The sequence below is a fragment of the Thalassophryne amazonica genome, chromosome 17 (assembly GCF_902500255.1).
Source record: "Thalassophryne amazonica chromosome 17, fThaAma1.1, whole genome shotgun sequence".
In the NCBI taxonomy this organism is placed as follows: domain Eukaryota; kingdom Metazoa; phylum Chordata; class Actinopteri; order Batrachoidiformes; family Batrachoididae; genus Thalassophryne; species Thalassophryne amazonica.
This window is the reverse complement of record NC_047119.1, coordinates 26472842-26497226: the sequence shown is the minus strand read 5'-3', so window position 1 is coordinate 26497226 and position 24385 is coordinate 26472842. Positions and strand designations below refer to the sequence as shown.

Genomic DNA, 24385 nt, shown 5'->3' with positions numbered 1-24385 from the left:
TGTATATATTACATTTATAATTACCTCCTGCCTGGCATGTATGACATATATAGGTTATTAAAATATCTGCAACAGGCGACTCCTTCAAATTTGCCTTGTTTTTCTTGTGTTGAGCCTTTTGCAAATTTCAAAAGAAACACTTTCTGGAAATTAAAAATTATTTTGATGTTTGGAAAATAATTTTGCCTTGGTGACTCACCAAATGAAAATTAGACACTCTTGTTTAATTTTTTTTAAAGTTTGTTTTTTGTCACTTTAACCCAAAATGATGTTAAAATCAACCAAAGTAATAATAATAATAATAATAATAATAATAATAAATCAATTTTCGATGACTAGGTAGCTGATCATTGTGGATGTTTTAGTGTATGCAGTGATGTTTAATAGGTATGTCAGTGTCCATAATATTACTTTTGTGATTGCACGTCACAATATTTTTTTTAGCTGGTGTCTTTATTGGTAAAGTTGTTTTTTGTTTACATTTAAATAATAATAAGTAAATAATGAATGAATAAAAATAAATAAAGAAATAAATGAATGTTTGTTTTTTAATAATTCTTCTGTTCATCCTTCTACACAGTGGAAAATCAACTTTCAACAATTAAATCAACTATGGCAGAGTTGATCTAAACAATTTTTTAATGTCATATAGCACCACAGTTTCCAGCAGGAAATTAACACTATCTAAAGAATTAAACATTCAAAACTTTTCCAGAGTGTTAATCAGCTCTGAGAGATAAAATCAACTCTGACAGAGTTAATTTTAGCACTTTGAAGATGTTTTTCTAAAGCCACACATTTTAGAGGTAATTTAACAACACTCAAAGTGTTAAAAATTCAACAGTTAAATGTTAATGTTTTACACACAGTAGTGTGATCGTCAGCACTTTAAGTCCTTTAACACTATTTGGTGTTTAAATTTAATTGTTTGGGGCACTAATTATGACAACACCACACACAAAGACACCACCAGGTTGAGTTTGAATCCACAACCTTCCAGTTATAATCAACTGAGCTGTCGTAGCAACATCATCATAAACTCGCAAAACACGCCACAAAAATCCTTTTTTCCTCATTTGTTATGCAGCTCTTGGGCCGGTGTTAAAATGACACTTTCAAAGCATTCAGCCAACACTAACATGTTCAGCTCCAACAAACACTTTGCAAGGCTCAACACGAACATGTTAAAATTCAGTCTTTGAAAAACTGAACTCAGATTTTAACTCTTTTGCCGTGTAACGGATCGGCACTAACCAGTGTGTAGTAACGCAACAAAAACTTGAGGGGAAAAATGGCTGGAAAATGTCTGATTTGTTTCTAGTTATGTTAAAGATAAACAGAAATGATGTCCTCCTGATTATTTTACACAAAAGTTCTAATTGTGTTTGTAGTTCCATTTGTTTTCCCTCTCATTTTCTCTTTGAGGCTGTTTCTTTACAATTAACACTCTCTCTTTACCCAACCCTCTTCCCTCCCTCTTGCTTTCTTTCCATTTTGCCATCTTTCCGCTCTTTCTCTCTCTCTGTTTTTTTTTTTTGTTTGTTTTTTTTTTGGGTCCAATGGTTGGTTCTCTCTCTGATGGGCAGAGAACTGGCCTCTTCACCCCGGACATGGCCTTTGAGACCATTGTGAAAAGGCAGATTGGGAAGATTAAAGAGCCTTGCCCCAAATGTGTGGACATGGTCATTCTGAGCTAGTCATTACGGTTAGCAGTGTACCAAAAGGTTAAAAAAAAAAGAAAAGAAAAGAAAAAAAAAACAAAAGCTGAACACTATAGCACATTTTCTTTATTTTGATCCTTTATCTACAAAGGTCCCTCCACTGGTTACATCCTTTTTTCTATCACCACCACCTGACTATCTCCAGCCCTCGTTGATTATAGACAGTGAGGGCGACCCCTGGAGGCACAGGGTGGGATTGCTGAATGGTTTAACCACCTGCTTCAGACAGGCTGATCATGAAGAGATGTATTGCAAAAAAAAAAAAAAAAAAAAAAAAAAAAAAAATGGTGAGGAAGCTGAGCGGTCATCAAAATATGGTTGTCAGTACAAGAGTAAAAGCAGGATTTGTTGCTCTGTTTGAACAGTGCAAGCACTGTTGAGTGAAACACTTTCTATCCAACTGTGAAAAATTTACATTTGGATGTTTTTACACCAGAGTTATAAAGTTGTGTTTATCATGCTTTTCTTCTTAAGTCTTTGTGGTTATGGAAATGCACAAGCCTACTGTCTACTCCCAGCTTTTTCCATGAGTGGACATAAACACACCCTTAAAAACTCATTTATATATACAATCTGGCTATGTGTCACTCAAAAGACGCATCTGTTCTGTCACAGAGCGGAGAACACAGAAGTGAAAAATGAAAAAAAAAAAATGCAACGTGCACTACACGAATGTGAAACTGAAAAGTGAGGAAATGAAAACAGAAATGTGTTTCATTTGGTGATCTTGGATCTGGAATCACAAACAAACAAACCAATAAACAAACACAACTGAACTAAGAAAATAATAGTGATGACTGACAGCACACAAAAAAATAAAATAAATCAATAAAAATATTCATATATGCTGGCTAGCATACTGGCATATTATGTTTCTGTGCTTTTTACTATTTTAATGAATTCTTTTAATTTGCCTTGAGGCAACCTTGTGATTTGGCGCTATATAAATGAAAATAAATTGAAATTGAAATATTCTTATTTGTAAGCAAATGTTTGCTTTATGTCAGTCTTGCAGCCCAGGGCCCTGAGGTGAGCAAGGAAGATAGCGGCCAAAAACTTTTTGTCACCCTCCCTTCTGGCAGGCTGCTGAGGTCCATCAGGATCAAAACCTCAAAACACAAAAACAGCTTTTTCCATCCACAACTAGATGTATAAATAATGCCAGAGACCCCATTTACTCCCAAAAAGTACAGATTGATCATCCCTGCACTGAAACGTACTGTACATTTGTATGCCTTTGCACAGCCCCATTCCACTATGTTATATTTATTCAACAGTGAACATAGTTTTGCCCATTTGTCTGTTTGACTCCTTTACTTCTTTCAGAACTATTTTTTCCTTTTCTTTTTATTATTGTTGCTTATGCACCAATGACACCAGATCAAATTCCTTGTATGTGAGAACCTGCTTGGTAATAAATTCGATTCTGATTCTGAATATTCATATTGGACTTTGTGAACGTAAATAATTAACTATTTTATTGTTTTTGTACACATTAATATGTGAACTTAAATAATACTTTAATAATCTACATATTTATCTTTGGTGCAGGCATTCCCATCACACTTTCGTTATAAATTCCAGTTAATAGGAGGGAAAATGCGAGCACATGATTGTTGTACACATATAAATGATGCCCAATGACAAATATTTGCTTTATGTCAGTCTTCAGCGCTGCAAGTTTGCCATGTTTTTGCTGACATGCAAACATGACTAATTCTTTACTTGCACATGTTTTTTGCACAGCTTCAAAAACTGGTAGTAATATTTTATTACATTTCGGATTAAATGAACACTGCACCTCATTTGGCCATAAATCAGTTTTGCACTTTTCGTGGGTGTTTCACAGTTCTGCTGTTTAATCACAGTGTTCTGGTTCTTGCTCTACCCTTGTTTCAAAGCACAGATCAGTGTCTGTTATTAGGAATGACTGGCACCCATGTAGGATGACCTCAGCATCCAAACCTTCATGCGTGCATGTGAGATTGTAGCTGTGCACCTGCAGCACACAGGAGCTATGAAGGCCAAAACCCATCTGGGACGGCACTCTGAGCTACAGACTCTCCAACCGGAGCCAAGAGAATGAGCAGTGAGGTTTTATCCGAGTCGAACCGAACTGTTTCAGCTGTAGGCCGGACACATTGGAGTAATAAACGCTGTGATTAACCTCCTGCTGTGAGTTAGAGGATAATGAGGAACGGGGGAGAGAGGACGTCTTGGATGAGCGTGGTGGTGCACAGCTGCAGTCGCATAGCGTGCTGCTTGGAGTTTTTTGGCTGGTGGATCTCTGTCTCTCTCGCTCTCTCTCGTCTTCTATTCCTCTGTATGTTTTCCAGTTGAAAAAGCAAAAGTCTCTCTTGCATTTTCTTCCTTCTGCACCTCACAGATTTTTTTCATCTGTAAAGCTACAGTGTGTCAGATTTAGGGGCATTTATTACCGCATATGGAATTAGCATTCATACCCATCTGCTCATTAGTGTGTAACAACTTGCAATCATGAATCGATGTATTTTTGTGGACTTAGAATGAGCCCTTCACGTGTACGTAGGAGTGGGTCCCCTCATGTAGGCCCTCCATGTTGCACGGCAATGCATCAAAAACACTGATGCATTGGATGAACTCAATTCAATTATGAGCAGGATTTCCATCTAATAAATATATGTAATCCCAATTCAAATTATGCAAGATAATTTAATTTCATTTAGTTTGGATTACATATATTTTTTAGATGGAAATCCTGCACATAATTGAACTGAGTTCATCCAAAGAGCCATTTTTTTAGTGTAGTAGCCCAAAAGGGACATACTTACTCTGCCTTTCACATTTTTGCTTTATAGACATCAGACTGAATAAAAAAAGAAGAGAAGAAGCGTCAGTGGTTGCTCCCCTACTGGTTGCTTGTGCTGGTTAACAGGTTTAGGGACTGTCATTTTTGTACATGTTGCTTATCACAATTCAAGGCAAGCGAATAAATCTCCGCCATTAAAGACGCAGAAGTGTGAAGGGAAAGAAAATCCTGTGTGACACCGGCATAAAGGAACCACAACCTCACCACTAGATGGCACTAATCATACACACTGTAGCTTTAATCTGTTAATTCTCCTTCTACTCTTCATTGCCGCGTCTTTCCCTCATCATTTGTTTTCACTCCTGCCCTCTCCCTTCTTTATTTTTTAAAAACTTCATCCCTGTCTCTTCTTTTATCGCTTCATTTGAGGTAGCTTTTCTCTTCTCTCTTACTTTGTTCTTTTTTTAAAATCTTCTCACCGGAGCCACCTCCCTGTCCCTGCAGGACGGGCTCTTCACCCCTGACTTGGCCTTTGAGGCCATAGTGAAAAAGCTGATTCAAAAGCTGAAGGAGCCCACACTGAAGTTTATAGATATGGTAGTGAGTGAACTCATCTCCACCATACAAAGTGTAGCCAAAAGGTAAAGCGATAAAGAGAATTGAGTCACGTTGCTATTTATGTTAATCGCACTGGTACGAGTAGACGATGGCTGGTATTTTTCTTATCTTTTTTTTTTTAGAAACTGAGAACAAGTGCGTTCATTTTGTACATCTAACACTTAAAAACGAAATTGCTTTGCTGTCATTTAAATCATTATGATTTTAATACATTAAAATTAATCAAATAAGAACTTGGTAGATGACACCATTTGTTTCTATTCTCGCTTTTCGTGTGACTGTGTAACAATGCTTGATTTCTTTTTGCACTATGGTCTCCTTAATTACTGTTTGACACTAATAACAGCTGTAAGTTTCCCCCTCTATCCCTGACAAGAGGTGAAAAAATATGTAAACGTATGTCACAAATTGGAGTTTAATTCTGACTTGTGATTAATTTAATTAATTTAATTTAATTAGCTATAATGCACCAATCACAGCAAAAGCCATCTCAAGGTGCATTACATAAAACAAGTCAACATAAAATTGAATAAATAATTAAAAATGAATAAAAAATTCAGATACATAAATAAAAACAGAAGTAAAAGAATAAAACAAATAAAAATAAAAACTATCCATAAGAAAGAGAATAAAAATAGGTTTTGAGTCTTGACTTAAAAATGTCGACAGACTCAGACTGCCTCACGGTCGCAGGAAGACTGTTCCACAGGGTGGGTGCACGATACGAAAAGGCTCTTTGACCTGCTGACTTCTTCTTCACCCTGATTGGCAGAATAATCAGGATTTTTGGGGGCCCTATCTTTTGACCTGTGTAGTGTGGGGTGCAATGCACCATAGTTGCCATTTTCTCATCCAGTAGCCATTTTCCTTCAGTAACAAATGCACATGCACTCATTACAGCACCCATGTTTTAGTTAATCTAAAAATGATGTGTGGTCAGGCATAAAGCTGGCACATTCCTGCCATCTATCACAAGAAAGCATTAGATGAGGTAAAAGTAGATCTAAAATCTATTGTAGGGACTTTGGGATTTTACACCTGGGCTTTATTTATAGACATTTTGGGTGTCATCTTTTCCCTCGTAGACAAAAATAGAATTATTCAGCACATTGTTGATTTAGAACATAAACACTGTCACAGCCTAACTGTCTACTTAATGTAGTGTCACGGGGAAAGCTAATAACACACTCAGTAAGCTACTTCTTATTGCCAGTGAACAGGCAAAAGAAGTGTCCGACAGCACAGAGAGGGTCCCTATGGATATAAAAGTTTGCATGTTTTCCTCAGTAAATTTAAAGAAAAAAAATTTTAAACCACAGATTATGGAGTTAGCCACTTACCTTAGCCTGGCTGTCCTCCCACTGAGTGATTATAGTTTGAATGACAATGAAGGGCTGAGTTTCACAGAATGATCCCATTATTATTATTATGAAAACACAAAACAACATTACCCTAAAAAAATTATTACAAAAATTGAAAGCATACAAAGGCTTTACACAGACATGTAGGCGTGTGGATATATACAATTTTTAAAACATGTCAAAGCATAACTTGTACTAAGACTTAATGTAAACAAGTTGCTCTTTGATAAATTAGCTGAATTCCCAAAATAAGGGTTGATGTAAACAGCAATATAAACATTACTTATCAATTTAATAACTTTCATGCTCAGTCAAAGGCGAAATAGAATTTTATTTAACAACATTTCTATAAACACCAGCCAAAAAAATATCGGTCTGTCCTTACAGAGATCTTAATCGTGCTACGGTTATTTGATAAATTTTCTTTGTCAGTTGTCTGCTGTTAATTATTGGCTTTATAATCTGATGACTGTTGGTTATTTGATTTAAACGTAAGCCTGCATGCGGATTATTTACTTTGACCTCATTTGTTGATCTCATCGTTTAATTTGATAGAACTTTGATTATTTATTTATTTATCTTATTTTTGGGAATCATATTTTTTCTGTGATGTGTCGTTAGTAGAGTGAGTGTTGTTTTCAGGTGGGATTGTGCCAGCTCCACTCATTCACTGATGTACCGCGAGCATCTCTTTATTTCTCGCTTTCTTTCTCTCTTTTTTGTCTTCGCCACGCTGTGGGCTTCTAATGTTGGTTGCTTCCTCCTTTGCATATCCTAATGGTTTTACTTTAGCTTCACGTTGAGCAATTTTAAAATGCTGCCACTGGCATTACGCAGGAATTTGGATAAATCCCTTGAAGGAGTCAGTTTGAAGTGTTCCTCGCCTCCTTCCTGTACCTCCCCTGCTCCCTTCCTCTGCATTGCATGTGGACCTAAATCAAAACACGCCTGCTGCCCCAACTGTGTGGTTTGTTTTGTTTGTTTTTTTTTTTTTTTGGGGGGGGGGGGGGGGGGGCACAGGTAGCAGTGCATTTTTCCAGTTGTGCACATTATGTTGCTTTTACCTGATTGGTCATTGGAAACCATATCTAAATTTTTGACTTGCTTTGCCTTATTTTTTCATGGCTTTCGCACTTTTTCAGTATTGCCATAATTCACAAAATGGGAAAATTGTGAAATGGTCCTCGTCCCAATCAGGTAACAGTGCTTCTGTTCCTAACTGTTACAGCGGCGGCACTGTTTAATTTGACAGAACTTTCATCTATGATTGTTTTCCGCTGCTGACCAAGTTGAAGGCTTCAAAACAATCTCTCTCTCTTTTATTAAAATGAAATAGCATTATTTTAGGAAAACCTTGGGATGTTCCTTTCCACTTCATTCGGATCCAGTTAAAGGGCAGAAAATGAATGTACCCTGTAAAATGCAGTGAGTGAATGAATAAGTAGATAAATGAATGAGCCCATCACCTCTGGACTGTTAACACAATAACTCAAAAATAATAAATATTATCATCTTCTTCATCCCCAAATTAAAAGGGCATATAATTTAATATTACATAATATCATATATCATATATCATATCAATATCATATATCACTCCCGGTCCCCAATCGGACCGGGAGTGACATGTTTAGCCGCATGTTCTCCTTGAATTGCTGGCTGTCTGAGTGGTGTCCAAAAAATGAGGTGGGCTTCATAGATAATTGGCAAAGCTTCTGGGGAAAACCTGGTCTTGTTAGGAGAGACGGCATCCATCCCCACTTTGGATGGAGCAGCTCTCATTTCTAGAATCTGGCCAATTTTCTTAAATCCTCCAAACCGTGACTATCCAGGGTTGGGACAGGAAGCGAGTTGTAGTCTTACACACCTCTCTGCAGCTTCTCTCCCCCTGCCATCCCCTCATTACCCCATCCCCGTAGAGACGGTGCCTGCTCCCAGACCACCAATAACCAGCAAAAATCTATTTACGCATAAAAATTCAAAAAGAAAAAATAATATAGCACCTTAACTGCACCACAGACTAAAACAGTTAAATGTGGTCTATTAAACATTAGGTCTCTCTCTTCTAAGTCCCTGTTAGTAAATGATAATAATGATCAACATATTGATTTATTCTGCCTTACAGAAACCTGGTTACAGCAGGATGAATATGTAGTTTAAATGAGTCAACACCCCTGAGGTCACCTACCTGTCAGAATGCTCTGTAGCACAGGCCGGGGTGGAGGATTAGCCAGCAATCTTCCATTCCAGCTTATTAATTAATCCAAAACCCCGACAGAGCTTTAATTCATTTGAAAGCTTGTCTCTTAGTCTTGTCCATCCAACTTGGAGTCCCAAAAACCAGTTTTTTTGTTATTATTATCGTCCACCTGGTCGTTACGTGAGTTTCTCTGTGAATTTTCAGACCCTTTTGTCTGACTTAGTGCTTAGCTCAGATCAAGATAATTATAGTGGGCGATTTTAACATCCACACAGATGTGAGAATGACAGCCTCAACACTGCATTTAATCTATTATTAGACTCTATTGGCTTTGCTCAAAAGTAACTGAGTCCACCCACCACTTTAATCATATCTTAGATCTTGTTCTGACTTATGGTATGGAAATAGAAGACTTAACAGATTCCCCTGAAAACTCCCTTCTGTCTGATCATTTCTTAATAACATTACATTTACTCTGATGGACTACCAGCAGTGGGGGAATAAGTTTCATTACACTAGAAGTCTTCAGAACGCGCTGTAAACTAGGTTAAGGATATGATTCTTCTTTATGTTCTCTAATGCCATATACCAACACAGTGCAGAGTAGCTACCTAAACTCTGTAAGGGAGATAGAGTATTCGTCAATAGTTTAATCCCATGAAGACAACTTTGGATGCTGTAGCTCCTCTGAAAACGAGAGCTTTAAATCAGAAGTGTCTGACTCCATGGTATAACTCACAAACTCGTAGCTTTAAAGAGGATAACCCGTAAGTGGAGAGGAAATGGCGTTCACTAATTCGAAGATCTTCACTAGCTGGAAAAATAGAGTCTGTTGCTCTATAAAAAAGCCCTCCGTAAAGCTAGGACATCTTTCTACTCATCACTAATTGAAGAAAATAAGAACAACCCCAGGTTTCTTTTCAGCACTGTAGCCAGGCTGACAAAGAGTCAGAGCTCTATTGAGCTGAGTATTCCATTAACTTTAACTAGTAATGACTTCATGACTTTCTTTGCTAACAAAATTTTAACTATTAGAGAAAAAATTACTCATAACCATCCCAAAGACGTATCGTTATCTTTGGCTGCTTTCAGTGATGCCGGTATTTGGTTAGACTCTTTCTCTCCGATTGTTCTGTCTGAGTTATTCTCATTAGTTACTTCATCCAAACCATCAACATGTTTATTAGACCCCATTCCTACCAGGCTGCTTAAGGAAGCCCTACCATTATTTAATGCTTCGATCTTAAATATGATCAATCTATCTTTGTTAGTTGGCTATGTACCACAGGCTTTTAAGGTGGCAGTAATTAAACCATTACTTAAAAAGCCATCACTTGACCCAGCTATCTTAGCTAATTATAGGCCAATCTCCAACCTTCCTTTTCTCTCAAAAATTCTTGAAAGGGTAGTTGTAAAACAGCTAACTGATCATCTGCAGAGGAATGGTCTATTTGAAGAGTTTCAGTCAGGTTTTAGAATTCATCATAGTACAGAAACAGCATTAGTGAAGGTTACAAATGATCTTCTTATGGCCTCGGACAGTGGACTCATCTCTGTGCTTGTTCTGTTAGACCTCAGTGCTGCTTTTGATACTGTTGACCATAAAATTTTATTACAGAGATTAGAGCATGCCATAGGTATTAAAGGCACTGCGCTGCGGTGGTTTGAATCATATTTGTCTAATAGATTACAATTTGTTCATGTAAATGGGGAATCTTCTTCACAGACTAAAGTTAATTATGGAGTTCCACAAGTACTTGGCCCCACAAATCTTAGAAACATGGTGTCTAACCAGATCCTTACTCTGGATGGCATTACCCTGACCTCTAGTAATACTGTGAGAAATCTTGGAGTCATTTTTGATCAGGATATGTCATTCAAAGCGCATATTAAACAAATATGTAGGACTGCTTTTTTGCATTTACGCAATATCTCTAAAATCAGAAAGGTCTTGTCTCAGAGTGATGCTGAAAAACTAATTCATGCATTTATTTCCTCTAGGCTGGACTATTGTAATTCATTATTATCAGGTTGTCCTAAAAGTTCCCTAAAAAGCCTTCAGTTAATTCAAAATGCTGCAGCTAGAGTACTGATGGGGACTAGAAGGAGAGAGCATATCTCACCCATATTGGCCTCTCTTCATTGGCTTCCTGTTAATTCTAGAATAGAATTTAAAATTCTTCTTCTTACTTATAAGGTTTTGAATAATCAGGTCCCATCTTATCTTAGGGACCTCGTAGTACCATATCACCCCAATAGAGCGCTTCGCTCTCAGACTGCAGGCTTACTTGTAGTTCCTAGGGTTTGTAAGAGTAGAATGGGAGGCAGAGCCTTCAGCTTTCAGGCTCCTCTCCTGTGGAACCAGCTCCCAATTCAGATCAGGGAGACAGACACCCTCTCTACTTTTAAGATTAGGCTTAAAACTTTCCTTTTTGCTAAAGCTTATAGTTAGGGCTGGATCAGGTGACCCTGAACCATCCCTTAGTTATGCTGCTATAGACGTAGACTGCTGGGGGGTTCCCATGATGCACTGTTTCTTTCTCTTTTTGCTCTGTATGCACCACTCTGCATTTAATCATTAGTGATTGATCTCTGCTCCCCTCCACAGCATGTCTTTTTCCTGGTTCTCTCCCTCAGCCCCAACCAGTCCCAGCAGAAGACTGCCCCTCCCTGAGCCTGGTTCTGCTGGAAGTTTCTTCCTGTTAAAAGGGAGTTTTTCCTTCCCACTGTAGCCAAGTGCTTGCTCACAGGGGGTCGTTTTGACCGTTGGGGTTTTACATAATTATTGTATGGCCTTGCCTTACAATATAAAGCGCCTTGGGGCAACTGTTTGTTGTGATTTGGCGCTATATAAAAAAATTGATTGATTGATTGATTGATATACAAGATGATTAAAATGAAGGGAAATGTGATGCATCAGATCAATTAAAAAAGCAAGTTTGTTTTACAGCTGCATCAAATAATCAATTAATTGCTAATTAATTGACTTAAATTAATCAGCACTTATTTTCATAGTTGAGAAGTCAGTTTGAGTAATTTTTTTAAAGTCTATCTTTGATTTCACCTTCTTAAATGCAAATATTTTCTGTTTTCATTACTAAATTCTTTACTCCTCTCAAACAATAAACTAAATATCTTTTACATTTGAGAACATCGTCCTCAAATGAGACATTTGAGATGTTTGAGGATCTTGTCTCGGGTTTTGGAAGACAGTAGTAAGATATTTTGTCTTCTTTCTTTTTCACTTGGGGTCGCCACAGCAGATCTGACATGAATCTTCATGTTGATCTGACACAATTTTTATGCAGGATGCGCTTCATAAAGTCTGGATCTCAGTACCAGAATATATCCCAGATCACCTCCAAAATGAATTCACTTATTTTTTAGAACATTATCTATCTGCTCACTAAGTTTAATTGAAATCTGTTCTTTACTTTTTGAGTTATCTTGCTAACAAACAAAGGTTGGTGAAATTCAAATTCAAAATTCAAATTTATTCATTTATATAGCGCCAATTCACGATGAGATCGTCTTAAGGTGCTTCACACAACATAATAAAAACAGAAAAAACTGAATTAAAAATTTAGAAACACAATAAAAAGACAAAACCATAAAAGAATACAAGAATAAAAACAAATGAAAAAAATATTACCGCCTTGGCAGAGGTAATTAAAGGCAGGTGTGGATTTAATGTTACTTGTAATGAAATTGTTTGTCAGTTTCCTTCATTTCCAAAGTCTTGGTCTGGTGGCCACCAAGGCTACCGCTGCCTTTAAAAATATTACTAACCAATAAAAGTAGCCAAATATAATTGTGACGTTCACCACACAGGTTTAGTGTTGCGTGAGTAAAAACAAACATATTCTGCTCGTTTTTGAATGGGCACATTCACGTTGGGGAAAAAACCCACCAACAAAAACAAAACAAAACAAAAATTGTGTTTGGAACTATTTGAGAAACATGCATGAACACAAAGTATTTCCCTTAACATAAAGCATCAGTTCTTTATGAACTGTGTAGCTGGACCAAATCTAGGAAGCAGTAAATCAACTTGGGAAGCAGAGTTCTCCCCGAACCATTCCACACACATGAAAAATGCATTGTGACTTGGAAGAAAACAGTGTATATTTTTCTTGCGCCGTGATTTTGGTTTGAATTCTTCTTGCTCCACACTTTTCCAAATGTGTCACTTTGGAAACCCACCAACGTCTGCGCTGGTGGGTTTGCAATGAGCTCATGGAAAAAAGAGCCGCAGTGTGCTGGGAAAAGGAAGCTTTTCTGCCAGGAAAATTGTTTATTGTGTGTTTGAGGAGCAATATCTCAGACTTTGTAGTAATTCCTTTCCATTTCTTTCCTATTGGCAACAGATATACACGTAAAACTTCTCCCTGAACCCAAACGAACCCGATGGTCACGACGTGCAACCAACCCGAGCAAAGTTTGGAATAAACTCCTTAAACATGTTTGTTTCTGTCGTGCATTTTGTGGTACTGATGGAAATGTGTGTGATGCTATTTGATGGATGTGGTGCAGTGAGCTTGTGTGTAGATTTGTGACAGTGTGTGTTTGTACATGGATACATGTGTGTGTGTTTGTTTTCTTTCTACCTACCTGTTGTGTTCTGCGGGTCACAGCTGGCTCAGTACCCGATGCTCAGAGAAGAGATGGAGAGAATTGTAACACAGCATATAGGGATCGCGAAAGTGCACAAAGGAACAGTAATACACGCACATTTATCTCACTGGAAGAAGATGGTGGTTCTTTCTTTATATTGAAAGTTAAAAGTATTTTGTGTGTGTGTGTGTGTGTAATATATATATATATATATATATATATGTATATACACAAGGTTCTGTTAGAAACTATCGACCTTATATTTTTTGCAAAACCTATATGGATTTGAATCATGTGCGCTTACATCAGCCAAGCTGAACCTTCGTGCGCATGTGTGAGTTTTTTCACGCCTATCGGTTGCGTCATTCGCCTGTGAGCACGCTTTGAGTGAGCAGTGGTCCAGCCCCCTCGTCGGATTTTCATTGTGAGGAAATGTCTGAACGATTTGGAGCTTTGCTGCATCAAATTTTTCCAGAAACTGTGAGAGACAGCCAGGTGGAACCATTCGGAACATCAGATGGCTTTCAGGGACAGTTCTATGGGGATCACACAGATTAACGAGTGTACAACCGGTTTAAAGACGGCGCACAATGGCGGATGGCGCACCGCGCTCCGAGCGGCGATCGATAGGCTGAAACGAACCAGATCATTTCCAAGTGAACGCTGCTGGTGATCCGGGACGTCGTCTGACTACCAGAGAAATGGCAAGAAGATGTGGACATAGCACTTTTTTTCGGCAGATTCCACTGTTACAGGAGTTTTGTCATGGAAAGAGGAGCGGAGGAATTCGCCATGGAGCCGCTAATGGCGGGACAAAAGCACCTCCGTGCTGGTCTCACAGGGACATGTTGTAACATGCCCAGCTCTTGCACCATTCGGAAGATTCAGACGGCTTTTGGTGGCTTTTCAGTCGTGTGACTATCTGAGAAATTGTGGACGAGGCTGGACATGCCACAACATGTCCTGTGAGGCTTCATCACGGCTTTTTGTTCTCCGCCATTAGCGGCTCCATCCTGACGCGCTGAATTTCTCCGCACGTCTTTTCATGACAAAAACATATATTAAAAAAAAAATATATATATATATATATATATATATATATATATATAGATAGATAGATAGATAGATAGATAGATAGATATATAGATATATAGATATATATATACGGACTAGAAGTAATTCATGCATTTATTTCCTCTAGGCTGGACTATTGTAATTCATTATTATCAGGTTGTCCTAAAACTTCCCTGAAAAGCCTTCACTTAATTCAAAATGCTGCAGCTAGAGTACTGACGGGGACTAGAAGGAGAGAGCATATCTCACCCATATTGGCTTCTCTTCATTGGCTCCCTGTTAATTCCAGAATAGAATTTAAAATTCTTCTTCTTACTTATAAGGTTTTGAATAATCAGGTCCCATCTTATCTTAGGGACCTCATAGTACCATATCACCCCAATAGAGCGCTTCGCTCTCAGACTGCAGGCTTACTTGTAGTTCCTAGGGTTTGTAAGAGTAGAATGGGAGGCAGAGCCTTCAGCTTTCAGCCTCCTCTCCTCTGGAACCAGCTTCCAATTCGGAATTAGGGAGACAGGGCACCCTCTGTACTTTTAAGATTAAGCGTAAAACTTTCCTTTTTGAAAAAGCTATAGTTAGGGCTGGACAGGTGACCCTGAACCATCCCTTAGTATGCTGCTATAGACTTAGACTGCTGGGGGGTTTCCCATGATGCACCCAGTGTTCTTTTATTCACCTCTTTTTGCTCTGTATGCACCACTCTGCTTTTAATCATTGGTGAATGATCTTGCTCTCTTCCACAGCCTGTCTTTTTCCTGGTCTCTCCCTCAGTCCCAACCAGTCCCAGAGACGGACTGCCCCTCCTGAGCCTGGTTTCGGCTGGAGGTTTCTTCCTGTCAAAAGGGAGTTTTTCCTTCCCACTGTCGCCAAGTGCTTGCTCATAGGGGTTGTTTTGACCGTTGGGGTTTTTCTGTAATTATTGTATGGCTTTTGCCTTACAATATAAAGCGCCTTGGGGCGACTGTTTGTTGTGATTTGGCGCTATATAAATAAAATTGATTTGATTTGATATATATCCATCCATCCATCCATCCATCCATCCATTTTCTTCCGCTTTATCCGGAGTCGGGTCGCGGGGTCAGCAGCTCAAGCAAAGCCGCCCAGACCTCCCGATCCACACCTCCCGATTATATATATGAGGTCTATTAGATAATAAACTGACCCTTTTATTTATTTTTTTAACTATATGGATTTGAATGACATGCGATTACACCAATCATGCTTGAACCCTCTTACGCATGCGTGAGTTTTTTCACGCGTCGGTGACGTCATTTCCCTGTGGGCAGGCCTTGAGTGAGATGTGGTCCCGCCCTCGTCTGAATTCCTTTGTTTCACACGCTGCTCGAGACGGCGCGCGTTGCTTTACCAAAATTTTTTCTGGACCTGTGAGGAATATCCGAGTGGACACTATTCGAGAAATTAAGATGGTTTTCGGTGAAAAGTTTAACGGCTGATGAGAGATTATGGGGTGTTTCTGTCGGTGTAAGGACTTCCCACGGAGCGGGACGTCGTGCAGCGCTTCCAGGCGCCGTCGTCGGCCTGTTTCGACCTGAAAACATTCTAATTTAAGGCTTAATTCACCCAGGATGTCGTGAGAGAACAGAGAAGATTCAGAAGAGGCCGGGCATGAGGACTTTATGCGGACATTCCAGTGTTTAAGGACATTTTTTAATGAAAGACGTGTGCGCCGCGACAGGAAAAACACCTCCGTGTTGAAAACCATTTGTAAAATTCAGGCGGCTTTTGATGGCTTTCAACAAGTGAGTAACTGAGAAATTGTTTAACAGCTTGGGCATGTTCTAACTTGCCCGTTAAGGTTTCCAACGGAGGTGTTTTTCGGATACTTTTCTAATAGACCTTGTATATATATACGAGGTCTATTAGAAAAGTATCCGACCTTATTATTTTTTTCAAAAACCATATGGATTTGAATCACGTGTGATTACATCAGACATGCTTGAATCCTCGTGGGCATGCGAGAGTTTTTTTCATGCCTGTTGATTACGTCATTCGCCTGTGGGCAGTCTTTGAGTGAGGAGTGGCCCACCCTCTCGTCGATTTTTTTCATTGTTTAGGAATGGCTCAGAGACTGCTGCTTTGTTTGATCAAAATTTTTTCAAAACTGTAAGGCACCACTGAGTGGACACCATTCGATAAATTCAGCTGGCTTTCGGTAAAAATTTTAACGGCTGATGAGAGATTTTGGTCTGTAACTGTCGCTTTAAGGACGGCCCACGGTGCCTGACGGCGATCTGTGCTTCGAGGCGGCAGCGTCTCGCCATTTCAAGTTGAAAACTTCCACATTTCAGGCTTTGTTGACCCAGTAAGTCGTCAGAGAACAGAGAACTTTCAGAAGAAGTCAAAATGAGGAGTTTATTTCGGACATTCCATTGTTACGGACATTTGTAATGAAAGAACGTGCGGGGCAGAGTTGCATGTCGGGCCGGACCCGACCGTGGGGGGGGTCGCAACAGGAAAACCCTCCGTTGGAAACCTTACGGGCAAGTTGGAACATGCCCAAGCTGGTTAAACAATTTCTCAGTTACTCACTTGTTGAAAGCCATCAAAAGCCGCCTGAATTTTACAAATGGTTTTCAACACGGAGGTGTTTTTCCTGTCGCGGCGCACACAGATTCGCCGAGTCGTCACAGAAACGACTCGGCGAATTTGCGCGCACGTCTTTCATTAAAAAATGTCCTTAAACAGTGGAATGTCCGCATAGTGTCCTCATGCCGGCCTCTTCTGAATCTTCTCTGTTCTCTCACGACGTCCTGGGTGAATTAAGCCTTAAATTAGAATGTTTTCAGGTCGAAACAGGCCGACGACAGCGCCTGGAAGCGCTGCGCAACGTCCCGCTCCGTGGGAAGTCCTTACACCAACAGAAACACCCCCTAATCTCTCATCAGCCGTTAAACCTTTCACCAAAAACCAGCTTAATTTCTCGAATAGTGTCCACTCGGATATTCCTCACAGGTCCAGAAAAAATTTTGATAAAGCAACGCACGCCGTCTCGAGCAGCGTGTGAAACAAAGGAATTCAGCCAAGAGGGCTGAACCACATCTCGCTCAAGGCCTGCCCACAGGGAAATGACGTCACCGACACGCATGAAAAAACTCACGCATGCGCACGAGGGTTCAAGCATGATTGGTGTAATTGCACGTCATTCAAATCCATATAGTTAAAAAAAAAATAAAAGTGTCGGTTTCTTATCTAATAGACGTTGTATATAATATATATATATATATATATATATATATATATATATATATATATATATATATATATATATATATATATATATAGTGTAAGTTGTACCTGTCAAAAAAAAGCATAATTTAGAGGAAAAAACACTTATAAGTCATATTTATTTTTGAAATGTGGTGCTACTGCTTCATGTAACAAGAAGAAAATGTATTTAATTGCCATATTATGTATGTAATAAATCACAAAATTAGATTAAACAGCTTCTTTATCCACTGAACAGGCAGTCATAGTGTGAGGTCAGCGTGCAATGTAATTAAGTGTTTGAAAAGTCGGCACATTATTTCTTTAGATAATAGGCAGACCATACCTTACCTTAGCTGACTTGCCGTTGCTGTTCTTTTCGTCTCACACTTGTGACCACAGATCATAATGCAGTATTTTTTCATATCTGAATTGCTTCTGAATATAAATCGCTTTACCTTCTAAACTAGTAAAAAAAACAAAACAAACAACAACAACAGCAAAGAAAAACAAAATAAAATGCTTGCAACTTATACCCAAGAAAATATAGTAGGTATTTTGTTTTAATACTGAATATAGAACCCCCCTTGCCCAAAAGTAAATAAATAAATACACTTAATTAGATGTAAAATTATTTCTATTGAGGAAAATTGAGCATCATGTATAACCATCAGTTTACCTGAAATCATAAAGCAGCACTGATCATCTCATTAAAGCATTTGCAGTTTTCGTGATGCAACACTGCATTTAAATGAAGGACATTATTTAAGATAACAGCTTTGGAATTCAATTTAGTGCACATAGAGTGAATTTAAAGCTACAGCATGTTGGATTTAGAGGTGTTTAGTAACATAAGTGAAATATAGCTTCATTGTCATCTCTTCATTCGACGTGTAACAACAAACTGATGTGTTTAATGGAGTTGAACCTTTTGTATCTATATGGGAGAGGCCCCCATATAGAAGCCGCCACGTTTGCAGCGCCATGTATATACAGTAGCCTAAAGGGGACATACTACTCAGTCCTTCCACATTTTTTTTAGCACAGCCAGAACACTGGCAGAAAAAAAGATGATGAACTGTCATTTTTGTACGCGTTGCTTATCACAAGACAAGGCAAGGGAACATGAACCCTGGCTGCAAAAAAACATAAAAACATAAATGGAAATTAAATCGTGACCAGGGATGGCATAATGTAGTCTGTACTTCACCACTAGATGACACTAAATCCTACATACTGTAGCTTTAAGAAAAACTACGAGGGCACTCACTCATATTTGCACCAAGCTAAAACTTTCCATCATGTGTAGACATGTGACCTCTGACCTCTGTGTAATAATGGCAGGTGAAGATTAGATGGCGGGTTGCATGAGACGAGCCGTTGTGTTTGCTGACGTCTTTGTCTCCTTTCAGGTGTTGCTGCTGATTGACATCGAGTTGTCTTACATGAACACAATCACGAGGATTTCATTGGATTTGCAAAGTGCGTTTCTCCCCGTTTGTTTTATGCGCCGTACAGCTGCTCAGAGAACCGTACGAACATGTGCACTTTGAGTTCAGACTCTCTCCCTGTGTGTTTTGTTGTGCAGCGCTCAGCAGAGGATCAACCAAATGAACAAAAAGAAGACGGCCGGCAATCAGGTACCGTCCCTCCTTGACCACACCGTGCACGTATACGACTCGAGCCTAAAAACACGGTGAAGTCTGTTTTATCTGTTAGCCAGAAACATGACATTTGAATTTCATGCTTTCATTCCCCGAGGCTTCACACTGTTATCGCTCAGCTCTGTGTTTTGCCAGTGCAAAATCTAGCACAGATATGTTGTGTGTCTTGTTTCTCTGACTCCGTATGTTGTGAGCCACGACTGTTGTATTCGTTTTGTACATTGCAGATACTAATCAACAACTGGCATTGTGTCTCTTTATTGAATGTTATAGTTACATCAGTATGTTGATAAATATCAGTTTACTAGGATATATAGAAGCCCCATTGGTTTAATGTTAAAGGGGTTGTATTGTGCATTTTTTTTTAATCAAACATTTGCAGTAATTGCAGCTGGGGCTTCATGTTAAACATCCTCAAAGTCCTACAGTGTGTTTATAGAAAGAACTTTACTATAAGCCCACATTAAGCCTAATATGGTTTGTTTTGGGCTCTGTGACATATGTCACAAAGCAATTTCTGGACTCCTACTTGGACCATGAGACACTACCACTGAAGAAGATGTGCGCTTTGTGCGATGTGCCCGCACAGCCTGTGGAACAGAGAGACAGAGAGCTTTAGCTAGAGGGGCGTGGCAAACAGCTGCTCCTTTCTATTTAAAGCTGCGGGTACAGAAATAGAATTTTTCTTAGAGACCCAAAAATGGATTTGAGATTTGTTTTTATTATGCTATATTTTGGAGCCTCTGTGGAATCTGTAACTGCAACATTTAATACCTTTTTTAAGGCAACCACTGAGCGATATTAGCTTGTTAGAAAGGTGTGTGTGATATATAAGATATACAAGTGATATCTTCATAAACATTTCTGTGAGCAGGGTTTTCATCATGATTTATGGCACTTTGATTGGTCCAGAATCTAACTTTTTAATGATGTAGAGGTGGCCTGCAAGTACTTTTATGATGCTTTTATTATTATTAGGAAGGGTTTTAAATTTTAAGAAATTTTAAATCCCAAGGTGATTGGCTGATAATCAAGCAGCTCAGAAACCTCTTTACTTCCCTTGTTAAAAAGGCTGAATTGGAATCTTATGTTGATAAAAGTACTTGTACTCTAAATGATCCTAAGAAGTTCTGGAAAGTAGTCACATTTTCATTTGGGGATGAAACTACAGATTAATTTCCTGCTTGCTTAGTACTGTAAAAGATATATATATATTAACTGACAAATCAGCCATTCTTAATTATTTAATTAACACTTTGTTTCTTCAGGATCTCTATTTGAGTCCTCACATCCACATCAATCTAATGTGCAGGGGGTTTGCCCTCAATCACCTCCTATTGATGCCATGGCTTCAGGATTTGATATGACATAGCCAAGGTCCATAGGGCTTTACAGAAGTTGGATTTAAGTAAATCTGCCAGACCTCACAACCTCGAGCCTCTCTTTTTGAGGTCAGCTACAGACTTTATAGCAGAACCTCTGTGTTATATTTTTTATCTTTCCCTTTCCAAAAATTAGATTCCAAGAATATGGAAGTCTGCTTATGTTCTTCCCCTGCTGAAAGGTGGTGATCTCCCCATAGTTAAGGTGGTAATCTGTTCATAGTTAACAACTATAGGCTGATCTCTAAATTGTGTGTTCTCTTTAAAGTTTTGTAAAAGTTGGTCGGTGAACGACTTAAATATTTTTTCCATGCATATGTGCTTCTCTCACAATATCAGTCAGGTTTTCATAAACAGCACAGTGCAATAACTACTGCTGTTAAAGTGGTAAACAACATCATAGAGGCACTAGACAGCTGAAAATATTGTGCAGCTCTTTTTATTGACTTGTCAAAGGCATTTGACACAGCCGACCATGTCATCCTGGCAGATAGACTCCACAAGATTGGCTTATCTAACCACACTGTTAGCTGATTCTCCAATTATTCATCAGGTAGAATACAGTGTGTCCAGGCCGCCGGGTCTTCTTCTTCTTCTTTCCTTCCTGTTCTAAAGGGCATCTCTCAAGGCTCTATGTTAAGGCCTCTGGTGTTCACAATTTATGTGAATTTTTGTGATAATTTGCCTAATGCTGTGTTCCATTTTTATGCTGATGATACAGTAATTTATTGTTTGTCTGCTTCTTGCAGTCAGTCTGTTTAATACTGTTCAGTCCCATTTGAATCAGCTTACGCTAGTGCTGACAGACAACTGCAGATGAATCAAAGACCATGCTATTCTGAAATGGCAAGCAACTTCCATCACACCTTCTGATGTTGTCAACTGTTCATGGGATTGAAATTGAAATGGTCACATCTTATAAATACTAAGGCATTCTGCTTGATGAGAACCTGTCCTTTAAACTGCACATAGATAAACTTGTTCCTAAGCTCAAACTGAAATTTGGCTTGTTTTTTTTTTTTAGAAATGTCATGTTTTTCATTCCAAGTCAGAAAACTATTTTTTTTACCCTTGTTGGACTATGGAGACCTGCTTTTTATGAACGCTTCTGATCATTTTTTAAGAAAATGGATACTCTGTGGATACCCACTGTGCTTTGTGTTTTATTCCTGGTTGCAGTTATCATGTACATCACTATTCCTTATATGCTGTTGCACATTGTCTATCTTTGTATGTTCGTAGACTCTCTCACTGGCTAAATTTTGTTTACAAATCTATTCTTCTACCCACATATTTCTGCCCACATATTTGTGCTCACACACACGTGGAAACCTCAGCCAATACGGCCTGCACACTCAGGACATCATACAGTTGCAGGTCCCGAGAGTCAGAACCGAACTGGGCAAAAAGGCTTGTAATTTTTTTGCCCCGTCTACCTGGAATGATGCACAGAAGGACTTGAAATTGACACATTTTGTACAGTAGTGTTCAGAATAATAGTAGTGCTATGTGGCTAAAAAGATTAATCCAGGTTTTGAGTATATTTCTTATTGTTACATGGGAAACAAGGTACCAGTAGATTCAGTAGATTCTCACAAATCCAACAAGACCAAGCATTCATGATATGCACACTCTTAAGGCTATGAAATTGGGCTATTAGTAAAAAAAGTAGAAAAGGGGGTGTTCACAATAATAGTAGTGTGGCATTCAGTCAGTGAGTTTGTCAATTTTGTGGAACAAACAGGTGTGAATCAGGTGTCCCCTATGTAAGGATGAAGCCAGCACCTGTTGAACATGCTTTTCTCTTTGAAAGCCTGAGGAAAATGGGACATTCAAGACATTGTTCAGAAGAACAGTGTAGTTTGATTAAAAAGTTGATTGGAGAGGGGAAAACTTATGCACAGGTGCAAAAAGTATAGCCTGTTCATCTACAATGATCTCCAATGCTTTATGGACAAAATGGACAAAAAAAACAGAGACGTGTGGAAGAAAATGGAAAACAACCATCAAAATGGATAGAAGAATAACCAGAATGGCAAAGGCTCACCCATTGATCAGCTCCAGGATGATCAAAGACAGTCTGGAGTTACCTGTTAGTGCTGTGACAGTTAGAAGACACCTGTGTGAAGCTAATTGATTTGCAAGAATCCCCCGCAAAGTCCCTCTGTTAAATAAAAGACATGTGCAGAAGAGGTTACAATTTACCAAAGAACACATCAACTGGCCTAAAGAGAAATGGAGGAATATTTTGTGGACTGACGAGAGTAAAATTGTTCTTTTTGGGTCCAAGGGCCGCAGACAGTTTGTGAGACGACCCCCAAACTCTGAATTCAACCACAGTTCACAGTGAAGACAGTGAAGCATGGTGGTGCAAGCATCATGATATGGGCATGTTTCTCCTACTACAGTGTTGGGCCTATATATCGCATGCCAGGTATCATGGATCAGTTTGGATATGTCAGAATACTTGAAGGTCATGTTGCCTTATGCTGAAGAGGACATGCCCTTGAAATGGGTGTTTCGACAAGACAAGGACCCCGAGCACACTAGTAAACAAGCAAAATCTTGGTTCCAAACCAACAAAAATAATGCCTCGCAGATGTGAAGAAATCATGAAAAACTGTGGTTATACAACTAAATACTAGTTTAGTGATTCACAGGATTGCTAAGAAAGCAGTTTGAACATAATAGTTTTGAGTTTGTAGCGTCAACAGCAGATGCTACTATTATTGTGAACACCCCCTTTTCTACTTTTTTTTACTAATAGCCCAATTTCATAGCCTTAAGAGTGTGCATATCATGAATGCTTGGTCTTGTTGGATTTGTGAGAATCTACTGAATCTACTGGTACCTTGTTTTCCATGTAACAATAAGAAATATACTCAAAATCTGGATTAATCTTTTTAGTCACATAGCACTACTATTATTCTGAACACTACTGTATCTCTGGGGAGATACAAAATGAGATACAAAAGAAAGATAAACTCAATGAATGTTTTTTTTACCTGGTTAAATAAAGGACAGCGATTGATTGTAAACAAACAAAAAAATACAAATGATGTACAGCTCCAAAAATTCTGACACATCAGATTTTCTTTGGCAGATCTAAAAAAAACCATCAAAAAACAAAATTATAATCCTTGAAAGCTGCAAAATAAAGTGTTCAAAGCAAACACTATTTTAAGACAATTGAAAAAAACACTTCACTATATATATATATAGTGAGGAAAATAAGTATTTGAACACCCTGCAGTTTTGCAAGTTCTCCCACTTAGAAATCATGGAGGGGTCTGAAATTTTCATCTTAGGTGCATGTCCACTGTGAGAGATGTAATCTAAAAAAAAAAAAAATCCAGAAATCACAATGAATGTTTTTGTAATAATTTATTTGTATGTTACTGCTGCAAATAAGTATTTGAACACCTGTGAAAATCAATGTTAATATTTGGTACACTAGCCTTTGTTTGCAATTACAGAGGTCAAACGTTTCCTGTAGTTTTTCACCAGGTTTGCACACACTGCAGCAGGGATTTTGGTCCACTCCTCCATACAGATCTTCTCCAAATCTTTCAGGTTTGGAGTTTCAGCTCCTTCCAAAGATTTCCTATTGAGTTCAGGTCTTGAGACTGGCCAGGCCACTCCAGGACCTTGAAATGCTTCTTATGAAGCCCCTCCTTAGTTGCCCTGGCTGTGTGTTTGGGGTCATTGTCATGCTGGAAGACCCATCTTCAATGCTCT

The 24385-nt window shown here is 38.7% G+C and overlaps 1 protein-coding gene across 1 annotated transcript in view; it reads left to right on the top strand.

Annotated features, from left to right (window-relative positions):
* Positions 1-24385, top strand: part of dnm1a (dynamin 1a) — a 120777-nt gene that overhangs the window by 49855 nt on the left and 46537 nt on the right. Inside the window, 6 exon segments of the mRNA XM_034192027.1 lie at positions 5014-5131; positions 5134-5150; positions 13323-13406; positions 19014-19050; positions 19053-19083; positions 19190-19241. Coding sequence (XP_034047918.1) covers positions 5014-5131; positions 5134-5150; positions 13323-13406; positions 19014-19050; positions 19053-19083; positions 19190-19241 — 339 coding nt within the window.